Source organism: Acanthopagrus latus, chromosome 1 (assembly GCF_904848185.1).
Source record: "Acanthopagrus latus isolate v.2019 chromosome 1, fAcaLat1.1, whole genome shotgun sequence".
In the NCBI taxonomy this organism is placed as follows: domain Eukaryota; kingdom Metazoa; phylum Chordata; class Actinopteri; order Spariformes; family Sparidae; genus Acanthopagrus; species Acanthopagrus latus.
The window spans coordinates 9,263,654-9,284,256 of NC_051039.1; the positions used below are offsets into that span (position 1 = coordinate 9,263,654).

Sequence of the window (20,603 nt, forward strand, 5' to 3'; positions counted from 1 at the left end):
TATGCGAGTGCAAGCGCTCGTGTTTGCTGAGGAACAAGACCTAGTTTTCTAACAGAATCTCTCCCGGGTGGAAAAGGCTGCTCGGGGAAAGGAAATGTGAATTAAATGAGGACGTCAACGTCTGCAGGAAAAAAAACAAAAAAAAAAACAGCCACCGGCCACCTCTGGCAGAAAGGAAATAATATATCGACTGTGTCAGATGAAACCTATTTCATAGAGCAGCCAGGTTTCGTGCTTTGAAAACCTTTTTTTTTTATTATTTTTAATTTGAAGAGTGAAACACATTAAATGCAACCAGTTCCATTTGTCAGAAGTTGTCTTTATTAAAAGAGGCATGCCTTTGTGTCGGAACAGAAACCTGATCACATCTCGGATAGAAAACTGGAGGCCCAATGGTGTCAGAGAGGATGAATCTTTGGAATAAGAACCCGTTTTTTTTTCCACGCCACGATGCTGCTGAGTCAGTTATTGTGAGGCCGCACCGGGCTCGTTACACAGACTGAATCTGAGCTGGTTGAGGGTCAGCGGTGCGAGAGTGGCACTGCAGTATGAAAAAGCTGATAAAGTGCTCTGAAAACATTCTTTTACCGGAGAGAAAAGATTTGCTTTGATTGATACAAATATACATTTCAAAGCCATTTCTATAAATTAAAAAAAAAAAGAAGTACAAACTGATCCTACTGCATAATTTGTCGACTGAGTGGATTTAAATAGGAAACAAGATACACACTCCATGTACAAAAAACCAAAGCTGAACACGATTCATCGTCTTATTAGCTGGATTAATGAGATGACGGATATTCATCAAGCTAGGATAGTTTGACAACACTGCAGGATGTACAGTTGCCTCTTCAAATAAATTCTGTTTGTATAAAAGTACATAGATGTTTTTGTTAGAAGTTGCAGTCCATAACAATTCATTTCATAACTTTGTTCTGCATAAACAGATGTAATCAGGGATGCACTGATTGTGATGTTCTAGGCCGATACTGATGCCAATGTTTCAAGTAACAGTTTTGCAGACAGCCGACACAGATGTTTTAGTCGTTACCCAGGAAAACAAAGACACATTCATGATGAAGTGAGCAGCTTAAAAGTCATTCAGCGCTCCTTTACGCTACAGGTGACTGAGCACAAATTTATGAAACAACCTTTGCCACAACCTTTTAACACATAAAACAGTTTTTCTTTTGTAAAGCTGGTGTAGCAAAAGCCTTTTTAACCCGCCGTTCAACGACCTGCTCAATGATATATATCGGCCGACACTGATGTTTGGTGGATAAATCGGTGCATCCCTTATTCTAATATATCATTTCTCACATACTTGCCTCCATAAATTTAAAGATCTTAACTTCAATAATTAACTATTTCCTGCACTATGCACATCTTGACCACAGAACATCAACAGAATCCCCATCAAGTCAACAGAGACACTTGAGAGCAATTCATATGAAACAGAAAATATGGGACGGCTTCAACTTAACAATTTTCTTATGGCTTCATTTTAAGTTTATTCTAGGGCTGCACAACGTAGCAAAAAAAAAAAAATTATCATATCGTGATTATTTTGAAAGCTTATGCAATTTTGATCTGATTCAAAATTAGTGGGAATAATCAGTTTCGAATCAACTATATGCTTTTACCTTTATTATATTAAAAAAAAGTTAGATAATGCATTTATCATAACACCATTCTTTAAATGTTTAAAATTAATTCTGCAGCCCTAACTTGTACTGTGGACTTCTGAGTAAATCCATTTGAAATCAGGCAATAATGTGTTCCAAAATCATTATACAGGCACCAGTTTAGAAGTATTTCTGCTTCATAACAAAATATTTCTCTCGCGTTACCTCATTTTTAACAACTGTGTGCAAAACCTGCTCTGAAATAAAAAGGCGGTTTCCAGCAGTTTGCCAAAAAGTGAGATTTCAGGCTTTTAAACACAACTTTAAACACCCTACACAATCCCTAAATAGAACACGATGACAAATCATAACAACTAGCCACAATATAACCTCTTTGAAAGAGAGGGAAACATATGGCAATAGAAACTCTCATAAAAGCTTAAATACCCCATCCCAGTCTGAAAATATCCCAAACTTAATTATACCCAAAAAACATCCTCGATTTGCATAGTGTCTCTACGTCATTACAACTTTTTTTTCTTACAATATGTACACTGTCTAGCGTCACTAAAGTAAGGCAAATTAAATATAGCGTGAATAATTCTGATTTCGGTGCTGTGATGTAGGGAAAAATAACCAAAAAATATGTGGAGCCCATTAGTGTGAGAAACTAGTGCATTAAGAGGAAAACGCTGCTTCACCCGAAGATTGTTTAAGAGCAGAGAGGACAGACCGTGCGTTAGAAAAAAAATCTCCTGAGGTACCGTCATGAATTAAACAGAAAAAAAAAAACGCCCCAAACACAAATGTATGTCTAAATAACACACAAAGCCCACTTTGTAAAGTTCAAGACAAAAAAAAAAAAGTGACTGTCTGAAAATTGCAGTCATGTAACAGTTGCATAAGACTGGAGGAGTCCAGATGTGTTCGATGATGCCGGCCCTTCTCCTTCCTCTTCTTCTTCTTCTTCTTCAAGTGACATTTTTGTGATTGAAGCGCTCCCGAAGCGGTCGCTGCGCCGCGTGGTGCTCGGTCCTGCTGACAAAGAGGCAAACGACTCTCCAGAAAAGGCCACCTGAGTTATCCAACAGAGCCACAGTGAGCAGCGGACATCATGCTGTGGCTGTAGAAGACATTCAGAAAAGAGGGCGGAGGACCCTGGAGGCCAGAAAAAAGGGCTGATTGCTTTCAATAAAAAGCTGTTTTTTGTTTTTTAAAATCATCTCTTTACAGTCTTTGGTTGGTGGACCTGGAGCATTAATCGGCTGGTGCGGGCTTCATCAAACAGGTCTAGCCGAAAAGTTTGGCAAGGAAAAAAACCAACTACAAAGTTGAGATTGACAAGCACATGGACTTGATTATCTTTGCTTGGAAAATAAATACACTTATTTCTTTAAAAACAGTTGTATAAATCACTTGATCTAAAAGAGGTTTTGTGCCTGAAAACGACAGGAAAAACAAACAAACTAGAAAACCATCATAAAAAGAGAGTCTTTTAAAATCTTTCAGAGTTCAGCTGAGGCCTGTCGGGGACGCGATCACTCTTCCATAGGAATGTACGATAAGATGGAGTGCTCCTGTGCAATAGCGGCCAGCTCTTTGAGGAACTCCGTGAAGAGGACGGTAGCGAAGACGTCTGTCCGATCCAGAGAGATGGCTTTGGGTTTCGGTGGCGGCGAGTTCTTCAGGATCCTTCCCGCCTCACCGTGGGAGGAGTGTCTGCCCCCGCCGCCACTTTTGTCTGCGGAGAACATCGAGATTTGATAAGTGACACTGACAAAATGGAAACAAATAACGTCATGCACGGATATCTTCCAAGCAATTCAGCGGGAATTTGAGACATTTTGTAAACATAATATATTCCTGTTAATGATTTCTCCGAAAAGAAAGTCGGATCTCGAGTGTCCCCTCTCTTATTGAAAAACACTGAACATGTACAAGAAAGGAGAAATATTCCAGCTGAGCGACTCAAAAATTCCCTTTAAATTTTCCCCATCTAAGAAATCCCTGGCTCTCATCTTTCCGCAAACATTCTCCCAATGATTTTTTTTTTTTTTCCCCCCTCCTAGCTCGTACAACTCCGAAAACCGCGGGGAGTCCAGTTCAAACACGGGGCTCAGCACTCCAGGGGCGCCGCTGTAGCAAAACTGCAAAGACTCATGACTTAACAAAAAAATCAAGTGGAATTTATTCAGATTCCCAACAGAGGCCGGAACACGAGCCGTAATGAATGCAACTGTTGTTCTGAACTTGACCCATTTTTGACGGCAAATTTAGCGAGATTGAGGAACTCGACGACGGTGCAGTTTATATTCTAGTTATTGGGTAACAAAACATTCCCAAAAATTTAAAAGGCAACATCATTATCTCAGGCTAGAAAGTCTCAAAAAACATGCTAATGTAATTACGGTAAGTAAATGTGAACAGATACGTGTAGCAGACGACGGCTTTTCTGAGGATGATAAAGGAAAAGTCTGACATTTCGGGAGATAAACCTTTAGTAGTGTTGGCTCAGCACAAAAGACTGAAGGCAGAGGGTGACTCAGCCTGCTCGCCGTCCGAAGGTGACATTTTTTTTGCCTACGAGCATTTCTAAAGCTCATTAATAAACACACTGGCCCGATCCCAATGGTTCACACTCACAGCCTCTGACTACATTTCTGCAGAGTTCGCCTGAGGGAATAACCCACTGCTCCTCGAGTTGTAACGTTAAACACACAAACAAGATTAGTAGATTTTCTAGATTACTACCCAAGACCCGATATTTACTCTTAGAACTGATCCTCTGACTCATTCAGTTCATTAAACATCAAATAAGTCACACGCTTTTGAAACAACATGGAACTTTTCCCCTGAAACCTGTGACTGCTTTTATATTTAGGTAGAGTAGAGGGGAATCAATCTTCTCACTTCCCTCTAAGGGAGAAAGCAAAAAAGTCAATTTCCCAAAATGTCAAACCACTCTTTTAAACGTCCGCCCTGTATGTAATGGAGTCAGTATTGAATGAGAATATTTTAAACACTTGATATTTCATAGATCAACAGAAAACAGTGGGTGTTGTCACCTGCTGTCATGAAGGACGTCTCCCTGGCCAGCAGCCAGTGTTGGGCGGCAGTGATCAGCTCGGGGAAGTCTTTCCTGCTGGCGGCCAGCTCTTCTATCTGGTGCTTCACTGTGGCGAGTACCTGAAGGGGAAACGGAGAGTTACAGTCTGCGGTATTTACACTCGAGCCTAAATGAATGATGACAACCTTAAAAATCTGCAGCCTGATTGGATTAATGAAGGATCTCTTGAGCTGTGCATAAAAAAAAAAACAAAAAAAAAACAGGTCAAATCCTCTTTACTTAAGAGCAGCTACAAACGCTCAGATTTAAAAGATGAAAACATGAAAACTCTTATTTTTATGCTCCCTTATTCTGCCTTTTGTCTACTTGATGATGCCTCGGAGGAAGAAAATAAAAGGCTCACTGCTGCCGACACGTGCGTGAAATACAGATCGAACGTTATTACCTGGTAAAGGGAGCGAACCGTCGGCTGAAACACCAAGTTGGTGTTGAGGAGGAAGGAGCGCAGGAGAGGCTGAGGGTAGGCCGCCAGCTGGGCCAGGATGCCCGTCAACAGCAGGTTGACGTGGAGCGAGTTGGACAGCATGTTCTCCATACGGGACAGCAGCACACTGACGAACGGACCTGCATGAAGAAAAAAAAAACAAAATATGACTCATCTTTTAATCGTGCCCTCTGAATGTAAAGCTGGTCGAAAATGATGCAGATTTGCCTTTACTCACCAGTGAAAGGCACTGAGTGGCTTCTACCAACACTCCCGCTGCAGAACTTAGGCCCAAACGGTGATTGCACTTTCTCCGGCTCCGGTGTCTCGGCAGAGAAGGAGGTGAAATCCATCTCCTCCTCCTCCACCTCCTCCATCTCTGCCACAGGTGCGACAGGCTTCTTCACCTCTGTGTCACTTTTGACCTGTTTTCCGCCCGCTTCACTGTCCAACGTGCGAATGAGCTCCTCGTACTGGGCCAAAAGGTCGTCGCCCAGCTCAGCGGCAGCGGTGTTGTTGTTTTGGAGGTTGGAATTACAATCTGTCTGACCTGTGGCCTTGGGCTCCAAGGGCTTCATGCTGTTATCAGCCATCAGAGAAGGTGGGAGTGTTAGACTGAGTCCGTTTTTGAGGGGAAGTTCTGCAGAGCCCTGTTGGGTTGATTCCGATTCAGACCCCCTTGATTTGAGCCTTCCACGCTCGCTATCTCTGGCGTCTTTCTTGGCCACAAGATCGTAGACCATGACGTCGTCCTGGAACTCATTTTCCTCAATATATGTGCCTTTGACCAACATAATGGCTGTCTTCCTCATCTCCTGGATGTGCTTTGGGGGCTCGGCAGGAGGCTGCTGCGGAGGTTTACTCTCCACAGGAGCCTCGGCTGTCTGCACTGGGCACGCATCGTAACTATCATCCCACTCCAGCTCCAGCTGGTTGACAGAGGGAAGCTCTGCAGTCGGCGGCGGGCGGTGTTGCGGGCGAGGCACCACTGGTTTAGGGACTCTCTTGAGAACCATCTGGGTTCTCGTCAGTGCTGACTCCTCCAGGACGCCGGGCTGGTATTTCTCAGGAGGCGGGTCCTCGCTGTCGTAGAGGGCCGACCACACCCGGCAGGCCCGTATGCAGCTGCTGATGCTCAGGCGGGCGTCGTAGAGGTAATGAAGATAGCTGACATCCAGGTAGATTTCTGAGCCGATGGTGCAGGAGTTACCAGAGCCGTCATCCTCTTCTAGGAAGCTCTCGTTCTCCTCTGGGGAAATAAAAAAACAGGTAGGGTTGATAAAAGCTGGCGTGCAGCGCCTCGGCGCCGCACTCACGCAGAGCCGAAATAATGAGTTTGACATGTGACTGCAGGGGGTAAAGTGATGTAACACAGCGACACAGCAGGAGATCTCACTATGTGATAAAACATGACATAAATAATCAGCCCTGCTATATGTTCACGTCCCAAGTTAATGCAGCTCAACATCTTGCAGTGTTTGTTTGAAACCAGATCCGAGCGAGTAACGTTAACACGCCATCTTTATTATGGCCGTTTTGGTTCCAGCACTCTAACTGCTGCAATGAATCATTTTCCATGTTTCCTCTGTAATGCCTGGTTTGTTCCACTTGCTCTGACAGCACACCACCAATACAAAGGTTATAACAAGCACACGCGTTACGAATAGTCAAATCCTCTGGGTGAATTCGACTTGCAGCTGATTTGAAAGCAGCGAAGAAGGAAAAAAAAAAAATCATCCACAAAAGCTGATTACACATGTGGCTGAAAAACAGCAATTCATGTTGGCTCACAGTATTCAACAGTCTCTCCAGTCTCATGTAAGTGGCGTATACCGAGGTATCACAATGGATGGTTATCAAGGTCTTGAACTCTACTTTGTTACCGTCATCAAAAAAACATAAGAATTTTAAATTCACCACAATCTGGATAAGATCATTTGTGAAATTATATTAAAGGGTTTGTTTAACCAGTCTTGCCCACTGATATATTCCCTCTATGCACCGTTAACCTTGACCTTTAACCTTTGACCACCAACATGAAATCGGTTCATCTTTGAGTCCAAGTGGACAATTGTGCCAAATTTGATAACGATTCCCAGAATGCATTCTTCAGATATCATGTTCACAAGAATGGGACTGATGGACATGCATATGTACAGACGGACAGCTGGCTGTTTTCATTCCTTTTAAGGCTCACTGTAACTGATAATAACTGTCATACAGACATTTTTCGGATTTTCTGTTATTGCACCATAAAATTCTCACACGGTTTCAACCCTAGTTCAGGAAAAGGTGTGGATGCCTACAGAAACGGGGCCTTCAGAAAGGTTGCAGGGCTGAGTCAACCAGCTTCCGTCTGACTTTCAACTAGGATCATAATGAGCTGCACTCCGACAACACCATCCCGACGCAGTTATTGCTGTGATCTGGGAACGCGGAGACGCTGCCGAAGCCAAACATGGCAGCAAACACGAGCAGACGCTCAGGCAGGTTGTAAACAAACACGCAGGTTTCACTCATCACAGTTTACAGATCATTGTCCTTGTTCAAATAGTTGTGTGTGTGTGTGTGTGTGTGTGTGTGTGCACCGTTCTCCCGTGCCGTGAGGGATTAATACCTCACTTTCTGTTTTACCTCCAAATAAAGTGGTTTACATAATATTACAAAACTGTTGCAGCTTGTTCACAACCCGTGTGATCACCCTCAGAGTCTCCCTGTTCCCAGATCGGCCAAACTACTTTGGCGAGCGAAATGTTGTCATAATAAGCTCCTGAAATTATGTCCAAAGCTATAAAATAAAAAATAAGATCCCAGCTGTAATAAACCACACAAAATGTCCCTCTTACCTGTGGCTCTGGTGCTGTTGGGAGTCTCCGCACCCTTGGAAAAGAGGATGGAGTCCAGCTGTCGGAGGGGTGGGGGGCTGCGATCCGGAGAGCAGCAGGACGGCGTTAATGCCAGGATCTTGGCGGCTGACACAGAGTAGCAGTCCCTCTCCCTCACCACGCGTCTCTGACTCAACATCATGTGATTACAGGGGATCAGGTACCTGGGGAGGCAGACGGGAACGGATCCTGTTAGTGGGGGAACCGACGGGTGGTCGAGGAAGGGAGGGGGAGGGCAGACAGATGGCAACACAAGTCTGCGTGGGGGGGGAGAGAGTACGAGCCCATCACGTCATAAACCAATTAGACGTAGCGCGCTCCGTCTGCGTGCATGCCACTCACCTCAACACGAGCTGCAGCATCACATCCTCGCAGTATAAGCCGATGAGGGTCCGGAAGAGCGCCAGTGACACGGTGCCCAACTGGAGAGACACACAAATGAAACACGTTACAACAACTGAGGGGGCCTTTTGTTAATACTGCTGCCACTGAGAGACAGACATCAACAGAGCTGTACTGCAAAACATGGCTGAAGATGAGTTTAAATAGAGCAAATCAGTTTAATTTTAACTTTCCTTACGCTGGCGTGTGAACTACAGGGTGGGAACTTCTTTTTAAAAATACAAATGCAAAATAATTTGTTGTCATGTGTTATCTTATCTGCAATGAGAAGGAAGTAATTATCTGTATCTGCTGAACAATGAGTGAAATTTGCTGTGAGAGCAGCTCTGCGGATGTTTAAAGAAGGTGATGACAGAGGACAAGGGGAGCAACAGAAAGTCGCTCTGGTGCAGCCACAAAGCAGCTGTCACTTGAGCTAAATGTGCTGCCAATGTGTATTTGTGCTTCTAACACATGCGGGAAAAGTGGTCAAATCAGCTCTTAACAGTGACGAACAGATGCTTCTCTAATGAAACATGCTTTTCACGTGGAGCCTCCATGTCTTATCGAGGGGATAATGTCAGTTTCACACAGATGTTAGGGGGTCATTTATAGATGGCATGAGGTCCCCTGGTTATACTAGTCCCATGTGAAAAGGGCTCTTATGTGTACATTTTTCCTCCAGACAGGTGCTGAAAGCTCAAACAGAGCAAAGGGCATGACGACCTAAGAAGTGGCTGATTTTAAAGTTATCAAAAAGGTAAAAGCGAAGTAGGAAATAAAAAACTGAAATCTGAAAATGTTGATATGTGGAATATTTGCATGCTAGTCAATGTTTAATTTGGCCCGAGGTCAAATATTTGAAAAGCAAATAAGTCTCTTATTTTCCACTGAGTCGCAGGTGTGTCAATGCTGACTGATAGCAAACACTGGAGGGAACTCCCCGAACCACTTACACAGCCAGACAGCAATGTAAAGAACACATTACTTATTCATGTAAATGATTTTAGCCCTGCCAGAGCATCTGAGCAAGATGTTCCAACCCTATAGGACTGTGTTAATGTACTGATATCACTGCGACTGAGCGTCGCCATGGCAACAATCTGCCAGATTTTGGTGCCGACGTTTAAAGCATCTGGGGTAGTATTTCCAGGACTCGGAGCGTGTGTTTGTAAGAGAAGACATGTAGATCGGGCTTCATCCTCTACCTGGAAAGGGGTGTTGATGCGGCTGACGAGGGTGTCTAGAATGTGGACGCTCTCGTGACGGTGAAGGAGGATGAAGGAGAGGAAAGTCTGCAGCAGAGCCGGCTCGGTTACGCTCCTCAGGAAGAGGTCGAGGTACGCCGTGGTGGTCATCACCTCCTCCAGTGTCAGCTACACAGCGGCAGGAGGACGAGAAGCGTGACGTCAACTTATAGAACAAGAATCTGGTGTTGGGATGTTTCTTTATGTGAAGCATGGCTAAAATGAAAAGGAGCACCAACCTTGTGGAGAGCCGGCGCAAGGACAGGCACGAGGAATCCATTGTAGATGTAACCAACCAGCTGGTCCCTGATATCAGGATGAGCCACCTGGGGAAAGATTAATAATAAAAAAGGCACGCGTCAGTCAAGAGTGCAGTCAGGCAGAAGGTTGCAGCCAACTGCCACGTGCAGATTCATTTTTAATGCGGCCGAGCCACGTGCGTTCGGCCTTCGTCACGTGTCTTCACCTGAATGACGGCGTTGCAGAACTCCAGCGAGTTGAGAAACTGGACGAGGGACGGCATCTTGAGCCAGTCCTCTTTGTGAAGGCAGTGCCACTCCTCGTTGGGAACCTCCAGCTTGGTGGGCAGAGAGGAGTACAGGCCGCTCAGCCCTGTGGCCAGCACCTGAGGAGGGAGGGAGGGAGAGTCATCATTCGACTGAAGGTCAATAAGTGATTCGGGATTATTCACTAGTAGCGACTTGCTACTCATAGGTAGCCACACCCTAAAGCATACACCGCATTATCGTCTATTTCACTCTGAACGGGACCATCATTAACAGAAAGAACATCATGTTTAGCTGAAGAAGACCTGAAACTAGCGACTGAGACCATAAACTAACTAGGAAATTGTTTACTGAGGGAATAAGTCAGGTGGAGAAGAGGGGTCATTTTCTCATGGGCTTACATACAATCCTAACTTCTTGTTGAAACCAGTGGAGACTTTTATTACCCCGGAGCTCCATCTATAATTTATACTATCAATTTTGATCCCATTGGCAGCCTCAGCTCAACTCTGTGTTTAGCGCTATTTAGCTCAATTTAGCATGCTAACACTAAACTTAGATGGTAAACACTTCATCTGTGTGTTAGCGTGCTAAAAACACTTCAGTGCCTATGTTGCGTGCTAGCTACATTTATGCTTATAGCTAAAAAGAGCTGCTAGCACGAATGTTGACTGTTTTTATTATTAAATTTATAGTTTTATAAATTTACCTGGAACTACAAGGCTTCTCTTTGTCAAGCTGTTTGTTTTTTTAATGCTGAACTTGGAATTAATTTTAGCTATTCAGCTAACCACAGCTAACCTGTAAAGATGGTTACATCTACTAGATGGTTTTTTGAATAAACAAACTGAAAAATAATCTGACATAAGTTATCACACTTCACGGGCTTCGTTAGACATAAATGAGGCAGTGTATGACATAAATAATACAAACGTAGCTTCTCTACAATGCACAGCAAATTTATGACGGGGTTTTACTGCTCGCCACGATGCTAACTAGTTTTGTAAATCATTTTCTTCTTCTGCCCTTTTTGATAATGCGATGCAGATGTAAGCAGAGCGCTGCGGCAGCCTACAGATCAGCCAGCCTGTTCCTCCTCGTACAGCCAGACAGCACCCATATGGATTTATGCCTCCTACAGGTCGCCTCTATAAATATTTGAGCAGGGAAGAGTTTTATAGCCTATAACTCTCCTGTTGTAATCACCCCGATATGGTAATTAGGTCACTAATTAATGCATTAATGTCAGGAGGCTTTTCCTCACAACAAACAGTCGGTATCTGCATGATTTAAGTGTTTACGGTGTTGGATTTCAAGCAACGACAGAGCGATCACACCGCGGACTAATTTAACTGTAGGATGAGTGCATCATTAGTGTTGTATTGATGCATACGTCCTCTGTAGGATTATCCCTTGTAGCTTATCCAGTGGAACCAATTAAATTCAGACTACAGTTGTGAACCTGGCATCGCATCAAAAGCTGTTTTTCACTGCGACGTCTGCATCTGCGGGTAAATGGCTTTATTTGCATGGGATAAGCCAGCAGCCATGCCATTATAATCTTATGAATGCCAGACATTCGCGACATTCAAATGCCAGAGGTGTTTTAACCTAGCTTCGAGTGACTTTGTGAATTCATCTGCATATCTTCGGGGCTGATTGTGATGCCCAGGGTCACGGAGAGGTCTGGGATCTTTTTCTAGTGGCTGGCGAGAGAATAAGAATGAAGAAGTCCTCGCACAGAAAGGCTGAGTTGTTTGAAAAAAATCAATATAAATCCTGTGCGATGTACCTAATTTGTATGTATAATTTGTAAGCCATCAGCCACAGCCGTAAAAAAGGACTGACAGGCGGAAGTGAAAAACTTTGATCATCTCATTACAATGAAATGTTCTGCTGGGAAACTTTGGGTCCTGGTATTCATGTGGGTGCCACTTGACGAGTACAACCCAACCCACATACTTGCCAACCTTGGGAACTCAAATAGCGATGAAAGCGGAGGGTCTGGGGGATCATTCACCCCCCCCAAAAAGTTAGTTTCTTGCATTCTGGTGACTTTTAAAGAGTCCTGCAACAGCAAAATTCATCACTTTTCATTCATTAATTTATTATCTGTGCATGCCACGGTCCTACCGCTTCTCAATGATGGCTGTCACAGTACAACCCCCGCGATTATAAAAAAAATATCAATGCAGCTGATTATACAAAATGCATGCCCCGCTCCTTAAAAACTTTCCATAAAAAAGATGACTTCTTCTCTTTGGGACATTTGAAGTTTGCGTATTGAGTATTTCTTTCTCTTTGTAATTTCTTTGCGTGTCCATCACTAAATGAGGAGGATGAGGAACAACATTCTCTGCAGGGCCAGAAATAGGTCACCATTACTTAAAGGGAAATTTGTTATAAATCAAATGGAAATACAGGAGAATTATGACCCAGAGAAGAAACCAGAAGAGGGCGATGATAAACGTGAATCTCCAGGGAAAAACACCCTCTAATGGCGAGGGCATTCCTTGATGGCAGTGGCATCAACAGCAGGACAATGAGCTCGAACACATCATGAAAACTGCTCAGGGAATGACCCAAGGAACATGAGAAAGAGCTCCAGGCTTCAACCCGGTCCTCTAATTCCCCAGATCTCAAACCAATCTAGCATCCGTAGGACGTCCTGGAACAAGTTGGATCTATCGAGGACCTGCTGTGGCTCAAACTTGACTGACACATGACCTCTGGAGGTGGCCTGTGGTGTACCTGGGGCATTGGCTGCGGATCCTTTAGGTCCTGTGGGCTGCCTTCATGACACATCCCACGGATACTTGATTGGCCTGGGATTTGGGGAATTACGAGGCGAGGTTGACGCCTTGAGCTCTTTGGTGCGTGTCAAGCGGCATCAATGTGAATGCCAGGACCCAAGATGTCCCAGCAGAACACTGCATTGTAACTAGATGACCGAAGTTATTCACTTCACCTGTTAGCAGCTCTAATGTTGTGGCTGAATGGTGTATGTGTACATATACTTGGCCGATCTGATCCTGAAAATTAAAGAGGAGAGGAACTGAGCCCGGGGAAATACTACCAGACTACAGGAGAACAACGACAAGAGAAAGGGAGAAGGAAAGGTAATTCATCATGCGGGACTGACCGGACAGAAGTAGGTATTCTCTGCCACGTGTCTGGCCACTCGCTCGTTCTCTGCCGACAGCGACATGATGAGCAGCAGTGCGTCTCTGGCCTGCTGGCCCACTGTGCCCTCTCTGTGGATGAAGGGGATGAGCAGGGAGAAGATGAGGAAGTTGGTGGCTCCCTGGTCCTCGCTGGTGTGGAAGAACAGCTCCAGAATCGAAGGGTCCTTCGCCAGCACGCAGCACAGCTGGTTGAGCAGCAGCACCAGCTCAGCCTCCACCTGCGGCGCCGCTGTGCCCGAGCAGGACGACAGCAGCATCATGAGCGGCCGCAGGATGGGCTTGTGGTGCAGCAGCGGCTGCCGCGCCTGGCCCACCAGCATCTCGTACATCTTCAGCTGCTCCAGCTTCATGTCGTCCGTGAACTCCCTGCGGAGGCTCCATACGAACAGGCGCTCCATCACGTTCTCCATCACCACGAACTCCAGGATGGGGCCCATGGCTCCAGCCTGACCGCTCTCCTCCTCCATCAGGAGGAACAGCATGTGCTCCACATAATTCTGCACCGCGTTCGCCTCGTCTCCGGGGATGGGGCCGAAACGGGGGCTGCCGCTGGAGCCGGTGGTGAGGTTGATGACGTTCATGGAGGTCAGGGTGGAGCCGCTGCGAAGGGGATCATGTTTTTCTAGGATCTTCACCACCTACAGAGAGAGAGACCAAAAGAAATATCAATTAAACTTCCTCTCCAATCAAAAATAAAGCATTTCTTCTTGTTGAGTTTTTAAGCTTCACTGTGCAGAATGATTTTTGTGCCATAGTCAGTATTGCCTATTTAAAGCGGTTTTGTTACACTGCAGGTAAAATCACTCCTCTTCCTGGCAGGATGATCATCAATAATGGGGTGTAAATAGAGCAGCCGCACAGTTCAGATAAACTCTGTCTGGTAGCACAGAGTGAAACAGCCCTTTGTGTATCCGCTCCCTCCCTTGTGTGTCCGCTGCGTAGAAACCGGAGTCACAATAAAGGAGCCACTGTCCCCGGCCTGCCACTGCTGCCATGACAATAACTGGCTGTGCACAAGAGAACTGGGCACGGCCGATGGAAACAAGAGAACACAGTGCGTAATCCCCATCTGAGCCCGATGGGGCCTGGCCCAGTGGCCTCGGGCTAAGCAAATCGGTCCAGTTCAGGCTCCCCGGCCGTCACAGCAGTGACAGGAAAGGGGTCAGGGTGAGGATCACTTTGAGGATTTTACTCACAGAGTCAGATTGTGATTGTAGGCTGCCTGCTTGCATCACACTGACTGTATCAAGGTAAGGTGCAGACGAGGTACAAGTCTGTTTAACTATGATTACTGGAGTATGAGTATTATTTGCAAAGCAGCTGCAAGTAAGCATGATTTTATTATTTTATTCTTCTTACTGTGGTTCAATAAAGTAGAGGCTGCACAAACTGATGTGTCAGTGTGGCTGTAGGGTGAGAGGCTGAGGGAAGCATCCCGCTGTCATACTCGAGGAAATCAAACAAAACAAATCTATGGACTATGGATTTACTGGGTGGTTTTCAGATGTCTGTAGATCTGTGCAGACCTGTTGAGAATGAGCAGGACAATGCAAAGAGAATGTAGGGAGAAAGTTCTGGTTCATGTCCTAAAAATTACAACAAGACCATAAATATGTGTAATGTTTTTTTAAACCCTAGCCAGACATACACTGATGTACTCTTTGCATCTAAAAGAAAAACACTTCACTACAGTTCACTGAGGATGTGGGACATTACGTTCTGTCACGCGAAAAAGATCCACTTCTCAGTTTTTGTTTTGTTTTCACTTTTAAATCTCTGTTTTATTTTATAAGAGTAACATGAAGGGATGCGTTGACACAGATTAAATGTAAAATTCCTTTCTCCTTTCTTTCCTTTATGTATGTCAGCTGCAAAACCAATTTTAGTATCCAGATCCAATAATCAGTTTAATTGTCTGTGTATATTTGTTGACTTTTTTTGAATACATTAAAAAAAAAATGTGTTAGGGATAATTAGGGATAAAACTGTGCTAAAAAGTTGTTTTAGAAGAAGTTGCGACAATGCATCTGTGCCAAATTTGCTGATGCTGGTGTTTTTTCTTAAACCTCTGAAGTTTTTGTGATTAGTCAGCTTGGGGAGTAACCGGACTAGATGGGTGTTTTGATGCATATCTTATGCATTATTAATACAAGGTGACATACGCGGTGTCAGATTCCAGCAGCAGGGGCCAATTTCAAGGTGTTAGTATCGCCAAAAGTATCCAAAATTCACACTCAACATCTGTGCTTTAATTTTTTTTTAGTTGACAGCAGCAAAACAGAACTTTACCTGAGGGATCAGAGCACTGACAAAGCTAATTTACTTCCAACACCTGTTTACCATTTAGTTTGACATCTACTGTTTTGATTTGGTCTTAGACCAGTGAACTGTTTGGTCTTTATTCTTTACTAGTGTTTCTGTAGTTTCCACAGAGCAGTCAATAATGTTTCCAGGGTCGTACTAAACCCAACAACATTAAGGAATATAAATCAAAATCACGCAGTGTCAATAAGACAGAGGACAGAAGGAACAGCAGAGCCTATAAAAGCTTGTCGAGTTCTCATCATGCAAATTTGTCGCATCAAATCTGAAGACGCTCCTCAGTGTAGCGCACACTGGATGGGAGTGTTTCCACATGAACCGAACGACACAGAACAGACATTCATAAAACTTGAATGGAGGAGTGAGTCAGAGCCCTCCGAGGAGCCACAGACACGAGGAACAAACTGCCCGTACTTCACTGTCCGTAGTTAAAGATCGCTGGCAGCCGCGGAGGCTGACGGATCACTTTGCGTGTCACAACAAACAACAATGAGCTCTGTGAGGCCTGGAGAGCCGCAGATAACACGCAGCAAATGAACATAAACCTAATCTGCCACCAAAAAGCAGGCCGGGCGACGCTTACACAGGGAAGAGGCCAATATTACTTACAACGTGTTACTCGGATTTCAAGGTTTTCCGAACTGAAACCAAAGTCAAGAGGGCGCTTATCAGGGCTGCAGATTAACTAGGCATGGAAATGAGACTCTGCATGAGTGGAATTGTGCTGCCGGTCTGCCCGAAGCAAAAACGAGTTTTAATCTGGAACACGGAGTTCTTTTTTTTTTTTTCCCTCCTGCTCACAGTCAGAAGCCGAGATGAGTCAGACTCCTGTATTTTATCATTACAACTTACTAACTAAATCAGGAGACATGTATTGATAAAATCGCCACACAAAAACTGTTGCTTTCAAACAAACAGTTGCCTAAAAAACAAAATAATAACCCGTATTGACCCTGTGAATCTGTGAGGATGATAAATAGATTCCTGATTAGCCGTCTGTCAGCAGACAGGATTGTATGCATGTGGTAAAAACAAACTACAGCCTGTGAATCAAAACAATGGTCGGCATACTGTCGTGTTCAGTGCCAAATGTGTCTCTGGTCTGGACTCCACTGTAAAGCCTTAGTTTGTCTTCAAAACAATAAGCTCACTTACAGCCCAGCTCCTCCACATCGGTCTGAATTCACCAACCGCAAACCAACTGATGCATCCGGCGTGATACAGGTCACTGCAGCCATTCAACTTCATGAAAAGTCTATTCAATAGAACTTGTTTTTTCTAGAAGTGAAATGTTTGGTCGAGCTATGATTTACGAGATTGATGGTGAAACTTGAAGGTCAGTTTATCAAACTGATGTAATAGAATAAATGTATCCGTCGAGAAAGCCGAGGAATGAAACACAAATCAGAAAACATGCATTACTTGCCAAAGAGGAAACTATTCAAGTTCTCCTACAGATTTATTTTAAGACAAAAATACTCAGCTGGAATAACAATAAGTGTTTGAAACTTTGTGGTTAAGGGCTTCGACTGACCGTTATTCTCATTGTCGATTTATCTGTCACTCATTTTCTCTAATATTTAATCCCAAAAATGTTGATTTTCACTTCCCAAAGCCCACGATGACAAATACAAACAACCTCAAATGTCTTTTGATCACAACCCAAAGATATTCAGTTTACTGTCACAGAGGAGCACAGACACCAGAACATTTTTCTGACAATATTACTTAAACTGATTAATCAATTATAAAGATATATAGTATGGCTTTCAGCATCGTTTTGTTATGTCCCGTCTCCTGTTATTCTTTCTTTCCGTTTAGTGAAAACTCCAGAATCTCCGACCAACTAGACACAAGATGCTTCCTACTTCACTGAAAAGTTTGTTGTCAGTGTTTAAGCGCTTGAAGTTTCCACATAACGCTTTCATAAGCTGCATGTTGGTCACTGCGATATCACAAAATCGTTCTCATATGTGCACAAACTTTCCGAAAACTTTAAGCAGATGAACGCAACATATAAAACAGTCTGCTCGTGTCAAACTCTGCACGTTCGTCTTTCTGCACGGCGAAGGCCAAACAGCCACATGAAGAAATGACACACAAAACAGATTTCTGAGTGACTGGAGGCTTTAGCTTTAGTCCAACAAAGGGTTGTAAAGTCTGCACATCTGCATTAAGCCACACAGCTTCTGACCAAATAACACAACTGATCCCCCTGTAAGATTTTCTGGTGGAAAACTTCATAAAAAAAACAGAGGAATTCGGCTAATTTAGCTGTGAGCACCTCAGAGCGCCCTCGGAGCCAGAAGGGTCAGACCCCACGCTGACACCCAGTAATGTGGACATAAAAGCAGCTGACACGGCCCCCTCTGCTCGGTGTCTGGCCGGTGTCGTACTTTTTGTGAGTCTGTGTGTAACGTTTGTTCCTCTCGGTGAGGGAGGAGAAGGTCTCACAGGCTGCCAGGACCCACAGGGGTGAACAGGGACACATGCCGCTGCACAGAGCCAAGAGTGTGAGACAGTCGGACTCGCACTGCCAACAACATTCCACCCGGCCAAGACTGCGCTGCAGCTTAGTGTTGTTGGGACGGTTTGCCAGTAAGTTTTCTACTGTCGATGAGGTAGGAGTGGAGTGTGTGTTCAAATATGATTAACTCTGGCACTTGGTGGTGGTTCCAAATCCGGGGTCAGTGTCTCTCCTCAGGGTGAGAAGATGAATCAGAGGAGTGACAAGAGAATTAACTGTAACACAGAATTCTGTTAATCTTCTTTGCTTTTCTGTGGTCCTTGCTCTCTTCCGTCGTAACCTACATATTTGTATAATATGTATTTTACGAGTATGTGTGATCTATGATGACGGGGTCACAAGAAGATATGGCTTTGTTTTAAAAGAAAACAACCTAAAAACAATTTTAAAGGTCACACAGTAGAAAGCAATATTTCCATGTTCATTTGATTATAACGCGTGTCAAAGCCCTTAATTAGTCCGTTTTCAGACACTGTGCCTTTAAACAAGCTGTCGGGACGTTGTGATGTCACTACAACACCGTCTCTGCCCTCAGCCGTGTTCCCCGCACCAATACCGGCAAAGCTCGATGTGGTAACACAGTGGGCGGTGCCTGCTCTGGCCCGCGAGAGCTGACCAATCAGGGGGCCTTAAAGAGACAGGTGCTAAAACGGAGTGTCCAGAGGGAGGGGTGAATAGAGGTGCCACAGGTACGGACAGTATGAGAGAGCGGACATGTTTTTTTTACATTTAAACACATAAACATACAAATTATTATTAACAGTAAGTAGGAACCTAAAAATGAGCGTCATATGGGACCTTCAAAGTTTGTTTTGTTGGTTTAGCCAACACTTGGATGTAGTATTTTTTTAATTTAGGACTTCAAAAGGAAAAATTCAACATAGTTTTGGAAAATTGTCCACCTTGCTTCCAGTCTTTATGCTAAGCTACGCTAACTACCTTCATCTATCACTCTATACTTAAAGCACAGACTTATAAACTACCCATTTATTTTTCAGATCAGGGGTAAGTGGGGAAAGTGGGGTGTGTCATGTAACTAAATTTTGCAGTCAAAATCAAACCAAACCAGTTACACTGAGGTAACGTGGGTTAAGGTTAGGGTTGGAGCGCTCAACCAGAGGGTTATTAAACTTCTCGTCCAACTTTCTGCATAAAAAGTTAATCTGAAAATACTCCTTTAAGCTGCGGGGACTGTTGATGTAGTGCTGGTGTTTACCTGAGCCCAGTGGTTCTTGAACACAATCATGCACGTCTCTGGATCCACCCCTTTCGGAACCAGAGGCTGCCCATCTCGGTTTCCGCTGGCAACCATGGAGGCCATCATGGTGACCGGATCATACGTGGATTAGACCATGTCATAGGCAGGAGAAGGAGGACATTCCTGACCGCTTGCTGGGTGCAACTATAACCACGGGAGGGAGCATAATGACAGAGGACCTGAGGATGCAGAGAAAGAAAAAACACACAAGCAGACATCGTCACACAGTGAGACACAAACAGTCGCTTCATGAAACAGTGGCAGAGATACAGCGATATGAGAGGTGAATGCAGCGCGTCTCTCTCCCCACTCTGCGTGGCTAGACGGCAGCTATGACAGGCATGCAGGAAAGAGAACAATAACAGGCAAAGTCGGATGACTCAGTGGAGGAGAGAAAGACACGCGTCTTGCTCAACCTCGGCGCGTAGAGCTCTGGACTTTGGACCGAGCTGTCAAATGCTTTTGGAATATCTCAGACGCCCAGAGTGGATTCCTGCAGGCCCCCTGACATCACGCTCATTACAGAAACATTTTTTGACATCAGGAGGCGAATGAGCAGTGACTGGGTGTGAGCAACAGTGTGAGCTGAAAGTGGGGAGCTGGGGGGGAAAACAACAGGGAGATTTGCTCGTTTTGTAGCGTGATTTTTGTGTGTGTGTGTGTTTTCAGATCTGAAAGACATATTTTACAACGTTTGTAGAACAGTGAGGTCTTCATTGCTCACACTCCTTGTTTATATATTATATTAGTTGAAAATAGCCCAAGGGCAGTTTTTTAAGATCGGTTCCAGGACTCCCATTGTGGGAATTTTGGAAGGTGCCCACTTTTTCCCCGGGAAAGGAACTCATTTTTTGTGTGCCTTGGAGGATGCTACTGGAAAGATTGATTGTGCTAAACAGGACACAAGCTGTCTTTGACAACGCTGGGAAAACACAGAGTGAAGTGCTTTTTTTAAAACACGGATAAACCGAGATCTATGTCACGTTTCCAGGTATACCCGCCCGCACTTCCAAGAGGAAGGATGTTAGCACGCGTCTTGTTTTCCCGAGTTTCCTCTGCCTGCAGACAGTGAACGCTTCTGCTTAACTATGATTAGTATTTAAAAAACGAGGTCAC

At 44.4% G+C, this 20,603-nt stretch overlaps 1 protein-coding gene across 2 annotated transcripts in view; it reads right to left on the reverse strand.

Annotated features, from left to right (window-relative positions):
* Window positions 1–298: 298 nt before the first annotated feature.
* The window catches only part of fam160a1a (family with sequence similarity 160 member A1a), a 34,987-nt gene continuing 14,682 nt past the window's right edge, over window positions 299–20,603 (reverse strand). For both annotated transcript variants that reach the window (XM_037106869.1, XM_037106878.1), the window contains exons 3-13: window positions 19,446–19,666; window positions 13,338–14,018; window positions 10,156–10,314; window positions 9,929–10,015; window positions 9,651–9,818; window positions 8,404–8,483; window positions 8,023–8,225; window positions 5,415–6,425; window positions 5,138–5,316; window positions 4,691–4,811; window positions 299–3,366 (exon numbers count right to left, since the gene is read on the reverse strand). In XM_037106869.1, the coding sequence (XP_036962764.1) occupies window positions 3,164–3,366; window positions 4,691–4,811; window positions 5,138–5,316; window positions 5,415–6,425; window positions 8,023–8,225; window positions 8,404–8,483; window positions 9,651–9,818; window positions 9,929–10,015; window positions 10,156–10,314; window positions 13,338–14,018; window positions 19,446–19,553 (3,000 nt within the window). In that variant the 5' untranslated portion in view covers window positions 19,554–19,666 and the 3' untranslated portion in view covers window positions 299–3,163. The remainder of the gene's footprint in view (window positions 3,367–4,690; window positions 4,812–5,137; window positions 5,317–5,414; window positions 6,426–8,022; window positions 8,226–8,403; window positions 8,484–9,650; window positions 9,819–9,928; window positions 10,016–10,155; window positions 10,315–13,337; window positions 14,019–19,445; window positions 19,667–20,603) is intronic.